Source organism: Ceratotherium simum, chromosome 34 (genome assembly GCF_057802395.1).
Source record: "Ceratotherium simum simum isolate JZ-2026a chromosome 34, ASM5780239v1, whole genome shotgun sequence".
In the NCBI taxonomy this organism is placed as follows: Eukaryota; Metazoa; Chordata; class Mammalia; order Perissodactyla; family Rhinocerotidae; genus Ceratotherium; species Ceratotherium simum.
In genome coordinates this window covers 17,464,223-17,481,167 of record NC_141933.1, presented here as the reverse complement: position 1 = coordinate 17,481,167, position 16,945 = coordinate 17,464,223, and the positions used below count along the sequence as shown (strand labels likewise).

The 16,945-nt window shown below is 35.6% G+C and overlaps 2 protein-coding genes and 2 pseudogenes across 2 annotated transcripts; 2 read left to right on the top strand and 2 right to left on the bottom strand.

The window, feature by feature from the left end:
* The first annotated feature begins 308 nt into the window (after positions 1 to 308).
* Positions 309 to 2,105, top strand: LOC101392643 (olfactory receptor 5M5-like). The gene is given in 3 exon segments (XM_014793090.2): positions 309 to 327; positions 1,113 to 1,782; positions 1,784 to 2,105. Coding segments are annotated over 3 exon segments (1,011 nt in total).
* Positions 2,106 to 8,450: 6,345 nt separating this feature from the next.
* LOC101407719 (olfactory receptor 5M10-like) lies at positions 8,451 to 9,398 on the bottom strand. The gene has a single exon (XM_004437356.3). The coding sequence runs from the start codon at positions 9,396 to 9,398 to the stop codon at positions 8,451 to 8,453; it is 948 nt and encodes a 315-aa protein (XP_004437413.2).
* Positions 9,399 to 10,041: 643 nt separating this feature from the next.
* LOC101392902 (olfactory receptor 5M5-like) lies at positions 10,042 to 12,819 on the top strand (annotated as a pseudogene).
* A 2,498-nt stretch (positions 12,820 to 15,317) lies between these two features.
* LOC147912596 (olfactory receptor 5M11-like) lies at positions 15,318 to 16,234 on the bottom strand (annotated as a pseudogene).
* Between the last annotated feature and the right edge of the window lie 711 nt (positions 16,235 to 16,945).

Here is a 16,945-nt window from a genome sequence, read left to right as displayed (position 1 = left end):
AATATGGCTATGCTGGTGATTCTCTCTTTGTCACCCTACCCCACCCAGACCTATTGCATTTCTTCTCTACCTTGCTCTGTCCAGCTAATATTTCACCCTTAGGGGTCACATCAATAGAGCTCCTTTGGTGTATAGTTTCCAGCTGAGTTTGGCCAATGGGAGAAACCAGCAGGATGCCAGAGGTGGGAGGAAGAGAAAAGTAGCTCAGTTTCTTTCTCATTCTCTCTCAGCTTCACAATGAAGGTGCTAGAGTGGCTGCAACCTTCCAAGGAAAACTGTTGAGAGACGAGTTGGAGAGGAAGGTGGTCATGGACTTTCTTCCTGAAGGTATAGCAAACAAGGCCTCCTGGTAGTTTAGATTAAGGATATGAAGTCAAGGGTATGCGATAAATTGAAATAGGAATATGAAATATGTATGAGATATAAAATAAATTGGGAAACTATGCAATAAAAAGAGATTAGTGAGATCAAAGTGCATATTAAGTGAAGAAACATCCCGGATACCAGGTGTTGATTTGGAACAAAGGAGACGGGACGGACAGAACTCCAAGGGACCAGGAGAGGTTCATTACTGACAGAAAGTAAGAAATGAGGTAGAAACTGAACTGAATAAACACACAATAGGCTCTCAAGACTTATATGCTGCTCCAATTACAGAAGGTTTGCCTCTGCTGACAGTGGTGGAACCAGTCTACGGAGACTCATCCATTCTCCCTATTCCCTGATCAACAATTTATGCCGTGATCCACGGCAGTGGTAGCCATGTTTGAGGATCAGGGGTTCTGACTCCATAGCCTATTTAGGGACACCAGTGAGCTCAGACAAATTCTGTATGTGCTAGCCAAGTTAAGGTGGGGGTTGCAAAGCAGCCAGCAAAATATGGTGCATGGCCTTCAAAATATGTTTTCCACTACAATGTCCACTTTAATCAACACCACCAACCACCTGAAGGCATCTCTTGAAAGTCTTCCATCTCTGAGGGAAATAGTAACCTATTTAAACCTCTCTTTTCAAAACCAGTATGTTTTAGGGTATATTTATTTTTTCTATTCTTGGATTTCATGCAATTTATTTCTCTCTTTATACCTGAACAATTATTCTTCTCTTATTAGAGAATACAAAGATAGAAAAAGTTCCCCAATGCAATGGCACTGAGGCAACTCAGTTCAATCTGCTGGGACTGACCAGCCGACGAGAGCTGCAGTCCATCCATTTTGTGGCGTTTCTCCTGATTTACCACATCACCATGACAGGGAACTTTGGGTTGATTTTATTAATCAGAATTAATCCTGGGCTGCAAACCCCTAGCTACTTTTTCCTCACCCATTTAGTATGCATGGATATTTTTTATTCCACTAATGTCTCTCCTCAGATGCTTGTCAATTTCCTATCTGAGAAGAAAATCATTTCCTATGTGGGGTGTCTGATCCAAAGTTTTGTTTTTGTGACTCTGCTCCTTACTGAATATTACATGCTCAGTGCCATGACCTATGACAGGTACATGGCAATCTGCAGTCCCCTGTATTACAGCAGCAGAATGTCCAGGCCACTTTTCATCTGCCTGGTCACTTTCCCCTCCCTCTGGAGTTCTATGGTGGGCACAATGCAGGTAATATTGAATTCTCACTTGTCCTTTTGTGGACTCAACACTATCAACCATTTCTACTGTTCTGACCCTCCCCTCTTAATGTTGACATGTTCTGACACTTACATAAAGCAAACGGCCCTATTTGTGTCTGCAGGGATTAACCTCACAGGTTCCCTACTCATCATCGTCGTCTCATGTTTTCATTTTCATCACTATTTTGACAATCCATTCCAGTGAAGGGCAGCGCAAAGCCTTCTCCACCTGTGGCTTCCACCCGACGGCTGTCACTATGTTCTATGGGGCCCTATTCTGCATGTATCTGAGACCAGCAAATCAGCAGTCTGTTGAACAAGGGAAAATTGTGGCCATGTTTTGCATTTTTCTGAGTCCCATGCTGAATCCATTTATCTACAGCCTGAGGAACAAGGATGTGAAACAGGCTTTGAGAAGAGTGTTTATGAGAAACCTTGGTATAATGGAGAAAAGTTCCATTTGGCACTCTCCCAAAGAATACTAAAAAAAGAATCTCAAAAACGATCAAAAAATATCCCTTGTTGGTGGTGTCTGAATGCAATTTTCTGGAATAAAAATGATGTTCTTTATGTACACATGGCTTGGCATCAATTGAGAGTCCAGTGGAAACAATGAATGGAAAAGAGGTTGGAAATGATGATTGATAGGAAACACAAGAGTGGAAGTCAGTTGTTTGTAATAATGCAGGGTCATGTTTTTAGTCTCACTCAAGAACTCATTTCCACTTGGTTATTTAGCAGATAAATTCTTCCTTTCACTTCCTAGGTCATCAGTATTGAGCATCGCTGAGCCATCTTATCAGCAAAGAAAGTGCTTTACAATATATTTCCTTGGTATGAAAATGACTTACTTTCGTACAATATATTACATAGTTTCCTTTAATGAAAGCTGATTATCTTCTCAAAAAATCTCTTATCTCTAATTTTGGATGTTTGGTCTCAATACATTTTTGGCATATTTTTATGTCTACTTCTCTTGAATATAAAAACGTGTTTAATTTTTTCAACAAAGAACCTGATATTTTACATTTTAATAAGCCAAGGATTTGTTTCATTAGTTTCCTTTAATTGAAACAGATACCCTTATTAATGGGAGATAACCATTCCTGATTTAGAATTTTCATGTCTTACTTAAGAAGTTTATATCATTTTGTCCCTACAATATTAACAATTATTTTTTCTATAATTTTATATATCACTTTTCATTTTGTGTCTACTCACAAACTGTTTTAAAATAACCACTATTCTACTATGCATGAATTTGTTTTCAGTGTTTTACAACTAAATAGTAGAATAAGCATATTCTAGATTGTTGGGTACTCTTTGAAACTGGTCTTTATTTAAGAGCATGATGTAACTTAACATTAATATGAAACATTTTTGTACATCACTACCTTAATATTTAGGGAGTTCTTACTTTTCCCTCTTTAGGAAAATATTTATGCATATAAGTCATTACTTCTGATCAGTTATTGTATTCAGATAGATTTCCAGAGATTTATTCTTACTTATTTTTATATTTCTTTCTTTTTGCATGTTGCAATGTGTGAAATCACCACCAGCAAAAGAGTACCCTAGTTTCCCTACGTCCTCAAAGGCATTGGAAGCATTCATTTGATTGTGTGTATGTGTGCATATAGCAGATGTAAATTCAATACAGAAAACAGTCATGCAGCAGGTATAATTTATTAGAACTCAACTTTAATTTATTTTACTTTTTCTCAATTTCGTAGTATGCTAGCTACTATGATGGTAATGTTTGAGTTTGAGAAGAAGAAGGAAAAAGCTTTTATTTGAAGGAACTTTCTTTTGAGATGGAAACTTCCTGAATAAAGGAATAATTAGGTTTCCAGATTTGAAAACAGTAGATAGAGATATTCACGTACACCATCCCTCATTCCTAACAAACAATTAAGTACAGCTTTGTTTACCCTTGAAGATCTCAACCCATTCAGAAGCACAATAATTTTCAGGAGAAAAATAATAGAAGCTGGAATTAGGAGAAAACTGGATGACCATCCTGTTCAATACTGTTATAGAACAGGTTTGTTTTTTTTGTGTGTGAGGAAGATCAGCCCTGAGCTAATATCTGTTGCCAATCCTCCTCTTTTTGCTGAAGAAGATTGGCCCTGGGCTAACATCCGTGCCCATCTTCCTCTACTTTAATAGGACGCCGCCACAGCATGGCTTGACAAGCGGTTCGTCTGTGGGCGCCCAGGATCTGAGCCTGGGAACACTGCGCCACCAAAGCCAAGCGCGCGCACTTAACCGCTTGCACCACCAGGCCGGTCCCTAGAACGGATATTGAATCCTTACTTTTTCTTACTTTCATATTCCAATTCTAATATTAATAAATAAAGATCTTTTAATTTTATATCCTGGGATCTGGATGATATTGGAAAAATGCACTTTGTTGTTTGTTTGTTTCTTGATTATAAAAGCAATAATTGTTTGTCATGGGGAATTGGTACACAGATATAAAGAAATTTCACTTTTCCTTAATACTAGTATTTTACAAAGTTATCATAATGTTTATATTGTTGTACCCTTTCTCTTTCATAAAAAGCAGTATAAAATAGTTTGTCCATGTCTTAAGTGAGAACTTCTTCATTTTAATGCCTGTATAACATTCTAATGCAAAATTTGTCATGCAATAGTCTCACTCTCCTTGTGGTCACAGCCAACACACCCTTCCAGGGGTTCTAGTTATTTACAGCCATCATATTGCCCATGCTTAACCGGTTATTGAATGCAGGCGTCCTCACTGTGCACAGTGCAATGGAAACTGAGTTCCATGAAAGCAAAGACACATTTCCAGTCTGTAGATGGTCCAGTTTCCCAGCACCACGCAAAATGAGGGCTGCTCGTGTTAATATATCACTTGTCTCCCTTTTGTCAATTATAAAACAAATCTTAGGAAAATCTCCCAAGTTTCTTATTATACCTTCAGCACGTTTTTAAAATTGGAATAGCTGACTAAAACTGTACAAATATTTTTGACTCTTAAAAATATAAGGTGAAATTAATTTCCAGAGAAACTGTATACTTTTATTTTTCTAACATCAATGTATAAAAGCGCAGTTTTTTGAAATCTCTTAAATATAGATACTAGACAAAATAATATCTCAATTTGTATTTTTGATTACTAACGATTTATTCATTAATTTTAGCATTTTTGTATTTTTATTAATTTTCAGATCATAATCTTTGAAAGGCATTTATATGTTGGTGTTTAATGCTTCAAATGATTTCTATAAACTTACTGTATCTTAGTATTATTATCACTTTATCTTATGTGTGACAAAATCTTTGTCAAATTGTTGGAGCTGCTTAATTTTAAATTATTTTATGGTCATAATGAAGTAACTTTTCTATTGGGAATTTCTCAGTCTGCTATTAAGCTCAGAGACATTTTCTTCTGATTATTGAAATGTTTAATATTTATTTGAATTTTGATCAAATTGTTTTTCAAGATTGTTTTCAGTGATTGAGTGACTCACAGTTGAGGAGTTATGTGTGGGCATGTCAGTTCTTTTGGGGGATTGTTGTTGGCAAAAAGCAAATCCAGATATGGATAAGATTCTCTATTTAGATATCTTTGTTGAAAACTATATTGCATCATGGACACTGGGATGGTACAAAAATAAACATATGTGTACAACTGTTAATAAATAAACAGCATTAATGTGCCAAAGTTATATGCTTTTCTTCTCATTTATAGGTCACCATCACCTCTCCACCCTTCTAGTAAAAATACTTAACTCACCTGTAACCTTTCAGCCCTAAGCAGTCCTCTCTGTGGCCTCCGTGCCATACATCTCCCCATCGGACCCGGGGACCAAGCTATAACAATACAATTAATACTAAAATATTTTTCTACAATTTTCGCATAATTTACTATGGATCTGTATTGAATATGTAGCCACATATGATATTGTATATGTGTGCATATCCTTCTAAATTGAACTATTGTATTCATAATTTCTGAGTTAAAAATATCAGGTAGCTAGAAGCATCTGATTTGCATTCTCCTAATGTAAATTTGAAAGGCAAAAATAATAAAGATGGAATTTCTCTACTAGAAATTGAAACATTTAGGGGGCCTGTCCGGTGGCATATCTTCGTTGGCCCAGAGTTTGTAGGTTCTGATCCTGGGCATGCACCGACGCACGGCTTGTCAAGCCATGCTGTGGTGGCATCACATAAAAAGTAGAGGAAGAGAGGCACGGATGTTAGCCCAGGGCCAATCTTCCTTGGCAAAAAAGAGGAGGATTGGCATTGGATGTTAGCTCAGGGCTGATCTTCCTCACAAAAAAAAAAAGAAATTGAAATATTTCAAATTTACATTAATTATAAGAATTTGGTTTAAAATATGTATATAGATTGGTTAAAGAAAAAACAGAAATGGATTCATTTAGTATACAATGAAGATAACATCACAAATTAATGAAAAGTAACGAGGTGCTTAATAAATAGAAGGAAATGGGTTAAAATGTGAGGGAAAAGTTATATACAATATTACAACATACAACAAAATTGTATCTAGAATAACTCAAGGTATTCCTATAATATATAGCCACAAAAAATCAATAACATAATATAGATACTTGCTTATTTAATTTTAGGATGGAGAAAATCCACAAAGCAAAACAAAAACATACAAAAATTTTCCAAATAGAAATGTAAATATTCTTCATGTGAAGAATTATTGGAAACATTATGAACAGTAATCATCAAGCTGATGTATATATTTCATTTGTTAAATATATATTTCAATTCTTTTTCTGTTCAAATTAAGATAGAAACCTTGCCTAAGAATTTCAGTTGAGACAATAAAGAAGCAAATAATCTTAAATAATATTTCTTAATATTAATATAAGTACAATGAAATGGTTATTTTCAAATGTTACTAATCATAAGTGTAAATGATTGATGCTTTCTGGAGAAAAATTTACCCATAGAAAAATTTAGCAAGGGCTTTAAAAGTGTTCAAAGCATTTAAGTCACCAATTCCACATTTAGGAATCTGTCCTAGAGAAATAATGAGAGGGATATGGACATCGAGATATGAGTCAATCATAACAACAATAGGATATATTGATATGATGGAATAATGGTTTGCAAGATAAAGTGGAAAAAAATAAACCAAATGCAGAGAACAACTGCATTCTCCTTTTAATAGGAGATTGCAAGTAAATTTTACTTTTATTCCAAAATTGAAACTAATTTTTTTCCAAAATTTAAAAATCTTTTAGTATTTTTCAATTTGCTTCTCTACAACTGATATGTATTATTTTTGCAATTAACTTCAAGTATGATTTAATTTTTTGTATCATACCACATAAATAATGTTCACTAAAAATAGTTTGTATGAAAATACAAACATTATACTCTCAAGTGAAAATCAATATTAAAATTTGTATATGGCAAATGATTCTAATTTTGTTTTAGGAATTATAAGAATATATATGTATACCAACTTATTGAGAAAAATATAAGAAAATTCAAACAGAAGCTGTACGTTGGTTTAGGGCACATCACTGACAAATGTTACTTCCTCACCACTGTCTGTATTTTCAGTTATTTATAGTGAACATATTTGATAGAATCAGCCTTATTCAATCAACTGAGACTTAAGAATGGAGCCCAGTTTTCTAAAACTGCAGGTCATCTGAGTGATTTTCTGGAAAATTATTTGAACACAGAGTAAATATAGCAGTTGATTTCATGTGATCATTTAGTATAGTGGTCTAAATTAAAATCAAAGTTCACAATATTAGAATACCAGACATTTAAGACAATTTAAAGAAAGTTTAATATATGTTTCAATATGCCGCCATCTAGTTGAACAGTATTGCATAGATTAATGAGGATGATTTATGTATCTCTTTATATAACTTTCTTTACTGAAGATTTTCCCAATAGAAATTTTGAGAACTACTGGAACAGACTTATCTAGAGAATAATGTCACAGACAGTTTTCTGAACCAAAGTAAGAATCGGATGTTCTCCTCCAAAAAGATATGTAAACACCTACTCATCTGTATACTGTTTCAGGGCCTTCTCAGGTCTGCAGAAGCCCCTTGATAGATTGTAACTCAATAAATTAGACCTAACTCAGTGCTACTACATAAAAAATATATCTAGAATGCTTTATACTATACTGTGCTTGAATTCAATCCATACTCCTGTAAACTCACAAACAGGTGTCGACAGTTTATTTTCAAAACTGAGGATCATAACCAGTATTTATAAATGCACAAAAAGTTTTTAGGATGTCTATGATTCGGATTGTGGGAGAATTTACAAAATGTTTTAACCTATGTGTGATCTATGTATTTAAAATTTCCCCGAGGTGATTCCACTAATTAGTCAGGCACGAGAGCCATTGTTCTACACCACACATTGAAGAAGAAATAATTTCGTAAGTAAAAAAAGTGCAAAACTAATCCCCCTGTTTTGACCCTCGCTATGGCTCTGTAGACCATATAACTCAGAGAAGATGGATTTCCAGTGTTTCCATCAGAGTGAGTTAATTACAACATTTACCCCCAAGTGAGTAAAGATATTAAAGTATTTTATACGGAATTATTGGATACTGCCCATTTTATTTTTAGAGGCTCTCTGCTAAAGAAAATATTGTTTAATTTCAACATTACACTTTTTATTAAAACAAGTTGTCTTGAAGGTATTAATGTTGAGGAGAATTTAGCTACTGTCATTGACAGTTCACAAAGATAAAGAAATCATGACTATAGAGTAATAGGTTTGTCCTTTGAAGAGATCACCATGTCATCACAGACATTTAGCAATTACAAATGAACACACACTTAAACTGCAATTTTATGAAGGATATTTCCCTTAATCATTTGCTGCATGGCATGGATCACATCCTTGTTCCTTAGACTGTAGATCAATGGGTTCAGCATTGGGCTCAAAAAAGTATAGAAGACTGCAATTATTTTGGACTCCTCTACAGACGTCTCAGATGGCGGCCTTAAGTACATGCAGAGGAGGGTTCCATAAAATATGGTGACTGTTGTCAGGTGGGAACCACAGGTAGAAAAGGCTTTGTACCTGCCTTCAGCAGAATGGATCCTCAATACAGCTGCAATAATGAAAAGGTAGGACAGGAGAATGATGAAGAGGGAGCTTAAGAGAGTAAAACCAGCAACTACAAACATCGCCATCTTTTTGACATAGGTGTCAGAGCAGGCCAACATTATAAGAGGAGGGTCAGCACAGTAGAAATGATTGATTTCAAGGGAGCCACAGAAGGACAAGTGAAAAGTCAACAGTGCCTGAGAGAGTCCATTGAGGAAGCCAAAAGTATAAGGGACCACGACTAGAGAGATACAAATGTTCCTGGACATTCTGGTGCTGTAATGTAAAGGGCTGCGAATGGCTACATAGCGATCCAGTGCCATGGAAGCAAGGAGATAAAACTCAGTGATGCCCAGGGCAATGAAGAGAAGACACTGCATGACGCATCCAGCATAGGTGATGGTCTTCTGGTCTGAGAGGAAATTATGTAGCATATTTGGAGTAATGTTGGAGGAATAACAAATGTCTACAAAGGAGAGGTGGCTAAGGAAGAAATACATGGGCGTTTGGAGGTGGGAATTGGTCCTGATCAGCGTGATCATACACAGATTTCCTGCCAGTGTGATTAGGTAGATCACCAGAAACACCCCAAACAGGATTTTTTCTAGCACTGGATCCTCTGTGAGTCCCAAGAGAATGAATTCTGTCACTAGAGTGTGGTTTTGAAAAGACATTTTCTTAGCCCTTGAAAACTGAAAGTGACAAAGAAAGTGAGGAATTTTGTCTGATCCAGATTCTGCTTTTATTATTTGATTCCATCTGTTTTATCACTTACTCATTGATCTATTCATCTATGAGGAAATTACTCTTCTTTTCAACAAGCACATCAGGATTTCTATGTAAATATTTTCACCCTATAGCTCTATTATCTCTCTCTCTATATATATATATACATATATCTCAAACATGCAAACACGCTCACTCTCTCTCTCATGTATATATAATGTATTTACATAATTATATTTTATATTAATTAATAGATAATGTGTTATAATATTACATATTATATATACATATTTATACATTTATAACTGTCTTCTTGGGGAACTTCATATTTGAAATTTTTTTCAAATGTTTTTGGAAAAAACGCCAAAAAAAATGAAAACTAGACCTGAAAAGTAGCTTGTCATCAGCATCATTCAAATGGAGAAACGAAAGAAGTTGGATTTCTAGGATCCCTTCCACTGTGATATCCTATTGTTTCAGATATAAAATAGAAGATAAATGTTCAGTACAGCATTTTCATTTGAAACCTATAGTCGTCTGACTTAATTTCTTAAAGAGGACACTGAATTAGTGAAATTTGTCTCTTGATATATGGCTCAGAAGGTACAGAATGAAGAACTGTTCTATCTGCTTTGTAAATTTATCCACTCATTTATTGTAGTACACTGCAAATTTGATATTTTTCTGTTTTGGGATCTGTAGTTACAGCAGTGCACAATTTCCCCAATGTCATGGAGCACATATTGTAGGAGGAGGAATAGATATTAAACACGTAGATGAAGATGTATAACATAATGTCTGTTAGAAGCAAGTATTATGAAGAAAATGAAGGCAAAATGCTTTAGATGCAATTTTTTCCACATTTAGGGGATACTAATCGCCACACAAAAGTACAAAACATATTTTTGTGAACAAATGTAGAAAAAGACCTACCTGTAAAAGCTGACTTACCATATTTGTAAAAGCACAGTGGGAAGATTTATAATGTATTTGCTAAGTATATTCCGTAGAGTATTTTTTAAATAATTTTTAAAAACCAATTAAAATAGTCTTTGTTACTCCAGGGCATAACCTTAATTTAATGCTTTGGGAACTAGATTCTCCTTTGAGGCCCATATCCTTACCTAACTCCTGTATACACTGCTTGGTACTGTGCATGAGATCTTCAGCACACATAAACAATTTAACCAACACTTTAAATACTATGGAAGGAAGAAACTACGTGCAGATAAGTTTTGCAATTTTAGTTTAGTAAAGAACAAGGAATTCCAATCAGAAAGCTTAAATTTTTCTCTATAAACACTGAAATGAGGTTCTCTAAGGAGAGTGAGGAGTAGGAAGGTACAGTAGGTGAGAGATTTGAGGAGCAGACAGACTAGGAAAACCACAGATTAGGAAAATATACACATTCAATTATTCTGACAAGGACTTGGATTCAGAATACATGAAGATTTTCCACAATAAACTGCTTAAAGTATAACCACCCTAACTGAAAGAAAAAGTCTATGAGGTGAACAGAGTTCATAAAAGAAGATTTGTGAATAGCCAGTAACCACATGAAAAGAATGCCAACAGCCATAATTGTCAAGAAAATGCAAATTATAACTACAACGTGATACCACTTCATAGTCACATCAATGGCAAGAATTAAAAAGATTAGCAAGAAAAAGATAGACAATGACAATGTGAAGTAATTGTAACTTTCATAATATGTCACTTGATGGAGTATAAAATAATTTAATGACGTCAGGAAAACTGATTGTTTCTCATAAAATTACTCATAAAGTTAAGTGCCATATAAAACTATGGCCCAGTAAGCTTTATGTATTTATACAAGAGAAAAGATGTATACCCCCAAAGAAACTCAGATGTATGCTGACAAATGCATAGAGAAACAAATTGTGATATACCCATATAATGGAATACCATTCAGCCAAAAATGAACAAACTACTAATACAACTTAAATGAATCTCAAAAGCATTGTATATATAGAGAGATTAAGTTCCTGAAGGGCACAGTGATGATCTCCCAAAACCTGTTTCTCCAAAATGCAATGAGAACACTGGCAACAGTTGTCAAAATCAACCCTGAGAATTCTGGATATTTACCAAAGGCTTGCAATAGTTCTAGGAAAATTAATTCCATTTATTTAAGTAAACATGTCAGAATGTTGCTAAAAAGAGTGAGCTTTGTGGCATTTTTATGTGCCCTATTCCCACCCTCTCTCCCTACCTGCATAGTAGCCTTGAAAACGGGAATTATGGTTGCATGGCTGTGCACATTTGTCAAACTGCACTAAAATTTCTACATTTTATTGTAAGTAAATTTACCTCTATAAATTTGACTTAAAGGTAAGTTTTGCTTTCCTCGGAGTCAACCAGATCAAATTATTCACTGGATGTTTAATACTGAGGTACGAATAAAAAATGACAACAGAGGCACAACGTTATCAGGGCTCTTCCCAGACATAAATTAAAGCAGGCCAAAAGCTAAGCGTTGAAACTTAAATCTTCAAACTGTTTCTTCACCCTGAAAACTTTTAACATTTTCATCAAGGAGGGGATCTGGAAAGCAATCTGGTTTATCTCTTGTCTCTTCCCTTTTCTTTGTTTCCAGTATCAAGGAAGCTTGGATAAAGAAAAAAAAAAAGAGGAAAAAGAGAACGAATGAGAGAAGCAGCAGGAGGACAAGTAGTTGGATGAAGAGATTTAAGTAGTAAAAAGGAGTGGCCAAGCTTTCTCAATGAATCCTCATGAGTCTGCCCCTTACTGAGTAGTCCATGCTCGGTGTCTTGGCCTATGACAGGTACGTGGCAATCTGCAATCCCCTGCATTGCAACAGCGGAATGTCCAGGCCGTATTGCATCTGCCTGGTCACTTTCCCCTACCTCTGGGGTTCTATGGTGGGCGCAATGCAGGTAATACTGACCTCTCACTTGTCCTTTTATGGACCCAACACCAACAATCATTTCTACTGTGCTGGCCCACCCCTCTTAATGTTGACAAGTTCTGACACTTACATAAAGCAAACTGCTCTGTTTGTGTCCACAAAGATTCAACTCACAGGTTCCTACTCATCATCATCATCTGCTACATTTTCGTTTTCATCACAATTATGAAGACATATTCCAGTGAAGGGCAGAACAAGGACTACTCCACCTGTAGCTTCCCCTGACAGCTGTCGCTGTGTTTTATGGTGGCACATATATGAGACCAGCAAATGAGCAGACTGTTGAACAAGGGAAAACTGTGGCCGTGTTTTGTATTTTTGTGAGTTCCATCCTGAATCCATTTATCTACAGCATGAGGAACAAGGACGTGAAACAGGCTTTGAGAAGAATGTTTATAAGAAATGTTGGTAGTAGGTAGAAAAGTTCTATTTTGACAGGTTTCCAATGATAAAAAAAATAAGTCTCAAAACCAATAAAAAAGTATCCCTTGGTGGTGGTATCTGAATGCAATTCTCTGGGATAACAAAAATATTTCTTATATATGCATAGCCTGGGTTCGAGTGAAAGTCTAATGGAAACAATGAATGGAAAAGTAGTTTGGCAATGATGGGTGATAAGAAACACAAAAGCAGAAGTCAGCTGTTTATAATCATGCAGGGTTATATTTTTAGTCTCACTCAAGAACTCATTTCCACTTGGTTAGTTTGCAGATAAGTTCTTCCTTTCACTTCCTAGGGCATAGATTTTGAACACCACCGAGCTACTCTTACCAGCAATGGGAAGTGCTTTACGGTATGAAAATGATTTACTTTCATATGATATATTACATAGTTTCCTTTAATGAAAGTTGATTATCTTCTCAAAAGAAACTCATATCTCTAATTTTAATGATTTTCTCACTGCACTTTGGTACATATTTTAGGCTACTTCTCTTGAATATAGAACCATCTGTGTTTTATTTTTTCAAGAAAGAACTTAATATTTTAAGTTTTATTACCCTATGATTTGTTTCATTAGTTTCCTTTAATCAAAACAGAATCTCTTCTCAATAGAGAATACTCACTTCTGATTTAGTATATTCTTTACTTACAGAAGTTTTATATCATTTTCCCTACTACATAATTAACAGCTATTATTATATAATTTTACATATTACCTTTCACTTCTTGTCTACCCACAAACAATTTTACATAATAGCTTCTTAAGAATGTATGAATATTTGGTTTTAGTGTTTTAAAACTAAATACTGTTATAGGAATATTACAAATTGGTTGACACTGTTTGAAATGGGCTTCTTTTTAATTGTATAATACAACTTAATGTTAATATGATGTAATTAGTATGCCACATCCTTTTAATAATCAGACAGTTTTTACTTTTTCCCTTCTTTAGGAATGAAGAAAAAGACAAATACTGTATGATTTCACCTTTATGTGGAATCTAAAAAAACTGAACTCGTTGAACCAGAGAGTAGAATGGTGGTTGACAGGGGTTGGGAAAATGGGGAGATGTCAGTCAAAGTGTACAAACTTCCAGTTATAAGATGAATAAATTCTGGGGATCTAATGTACAACATAGTGACTATGGCTAAAAATACTTTCTTTTGTACTTGCAAGTGCTAAGAGAGTGGATCTTAAATGATTTGGCCACCGTGAAAACAACAATAGAAATTGTAATCGTGTGAACGATAGATGTGTTAACTAACCTTATTATGATAATCATTTCACAATATATAGATGTATGAAATCATCATGTTGTCCACCTTAAGCCTACACAAAGTTATATGTCAATTACATCTCAACAAACCTGGGGAAAAAAAAGCTAGTCAATAAAATTTCAAGGTTAAAATCATAGGGCTGTGTTCTCTGACAACAAACTAAATTACAAACACGTAACAATGAAATAATATGTAAAAGTCCAAACACTCTCTTCTAAATAACCCATAAGTTAAAAAGTCACAGGGAAAATTAAAAAATATTGCAAACAATGATAAAAAATACCAAAATTAGTGGCTCTCAGCTTAGGCAGTGTTTTGGTGAAATGTATAAACATATATGAGAAAAGAAGCCAGACTCAAATCAATAATCCAAACTTTCATTTAAAAAGTGAGAAGAAAAGATAAAATATAATCCCAAGTAAATTCTAAATATTTCAAAGCAGAGAGCATTCATTCCTTTCCTAGACTTGAGTTTGTGGACCAAGGCTTGCAAGTCACAGGGAAGAAGTAGGCCCCAATAGCTCAGGGGCCACAAACTAGATGCACAAACTCAAGTCTAGGAAAAGAAAGATCATTATATTCCTCTCTCTTTCCATTCCCATACTGGCCATTATGCAAGCACATTCACGAGAAACAGGAAACCACTATCATGACCCACAGCTTCTGGCTTTAGTTAGTAAGTCAGGGAGGTATACAGAAGAATATTTCTTAATGACTCCTAGCCCCAAAAGACAGATGGTAATAAGAATAGAATAAATTCAAGGCACTGAGCTGAGAGCATGTTTATCCTGTTTACCACTGTAAACAAGAGCACGCCAGTGTTCCAGGGTATATCAACCAGGAATTTTCACTTAGAGCAGTGCTCCTCAAAATTTAGTGTGTTTACAAGTCATGTAGGATTTGTATAAACATAGATTTGAGTATACTAGATCTGAGGCACAGAATGTAATGCTACATTTCGAACAACCTACAAGGTTAACACTTTTGCTGCTGGGCCAGGGACCACACATTGAGAAACAAGGGCCTAGACTAATAAGTGCAGCTCATTTCTTCCCAAACATGAGCTTTTCAGCTGAGATACCTGAGACATATCCATGGAGAATGCCAAAAGTTATCATGAAACTGCAGACAGTTGAGCCAAAGATTTATAGTTATGGTTTATTGGAAATTGGAAGAATTGCCATCTTAGTGACCATATTTCATCCAAGGACATTCTTCAATGCCTGCTTTACATCTTTGTTCTGCAGACTGTAAATGAATGGATTAAGAAGTGGGCTTAAAAAAGTGCAGAAGACAGCTATTATTTTGAATTCTTCAATAGCCTTATCTGTTCTTGGTCTTACATACATGCAGAAGAGTGTCACATAAAATAGAGTAACAGCCTTCACGTGGGAACAACAGGAAGAGAATGCCTTGTGCCTTCCCTTTGCTGATTTGATCCTGAGGATGGCAGCAATAATGAAGTCATAGGACACCAGGATGATGGTGAGGGAGTTGGAGAGGTTGAAGCCAGCTGGTTTGAGCATGGCATGCTCTTTGACATAAGTATCAGAGCAAGAAAGCTTGAGTGGCAGTCAGCACAGTAGAAGTGGTTGATGACGTTGGATCTACAGAAGGTCAAGCGGAAGGTCAGGATGGCCTGGAACAGTCCATCTGAGATGCCGTAGACATAAGGAAATGTGGCCAAGCAGATGCAGACAGGACTGGACATTTTCACACTGTAGGGCAGAGGGTTGCGTATGGCCATGTAGCAGTCTTAGGCCACTGATGCCAGCGTGTAAATCTCAGTAAAAAGAAGCGCAATGAATATGTAACACTGTGCAAAGCAGCCAGCGAAGGTGATGGTCTTCTTCTCTGGTAAGAAATTAGTCAACATCTGCAGGGTTGCATTCGAGGTATAACACAAATCTACAAAGGCTAAATTAGTGAGGAAGAAGTACATGAGTGTGTGAAGGCGAGAGTCCAGTTTGATTAACACCATCATGCCCAGGTTGCCTAATAGGGTGATAATGTACACAATCAGAAACAGCACAAAGAGGAGATGCTGGAGTTTGGGGCGATCTGTGAGCCCCAGGAGAATGAATTCTGTTATTACACTTTCATTTGTGATGGACATTTTCTGAGACTCTGTGCCTGTACTTGAAACAAATGAAAATAAAATAAAGCAGACATGAAGGTAAACAAATCATATTACTGTCTGTTGAATTGATTTTTCTCTAAACTTCCATATGTCATTCAGATGAACACTATCATAAGCCAGCTTTGTACTGCTACTAACCCATTATTTCAGTTGCCATTACACTGAATTACTATTATAAATCTATCTCTATACCTACAGTTTTACCTGTAGCTATACCTAGAGATAACTATACTTAGACCTGTTCCCATATCCATATATACAACAGTGGTGCATATTCTTTATATCCTCACACTATGTTTTGCCTCTCAACTCTTAGGCCTAGTTTAAAAGCCAGCTCTGTCTGGAGCATGCCTTACTCCACTCCCAGTACACACGGGATTGAATTAATCCCTTTCTGCTTTCTGCTTCCAACACACTCTATAAACCTCTAGTTTATTCACTAGGACATTACACCACCATAGTGAATCTACTTTCTACTCATATATTACTTCTTCAGGGTCAGGGACAAAATCCAGTTCATTATTATGCTATGACTTCTAAGCATATATTTATATATTGCATTTAAAAAAGAAAAGAAAAAAACAGTGTAAGCATGAAAGATGAATTACTTGCAATGTTTTACTCATGTCTGTGTCTCCATGGAGCTTTCATGATGTCATATCCTTAGGAGAATCAGTGCTTTTGAAC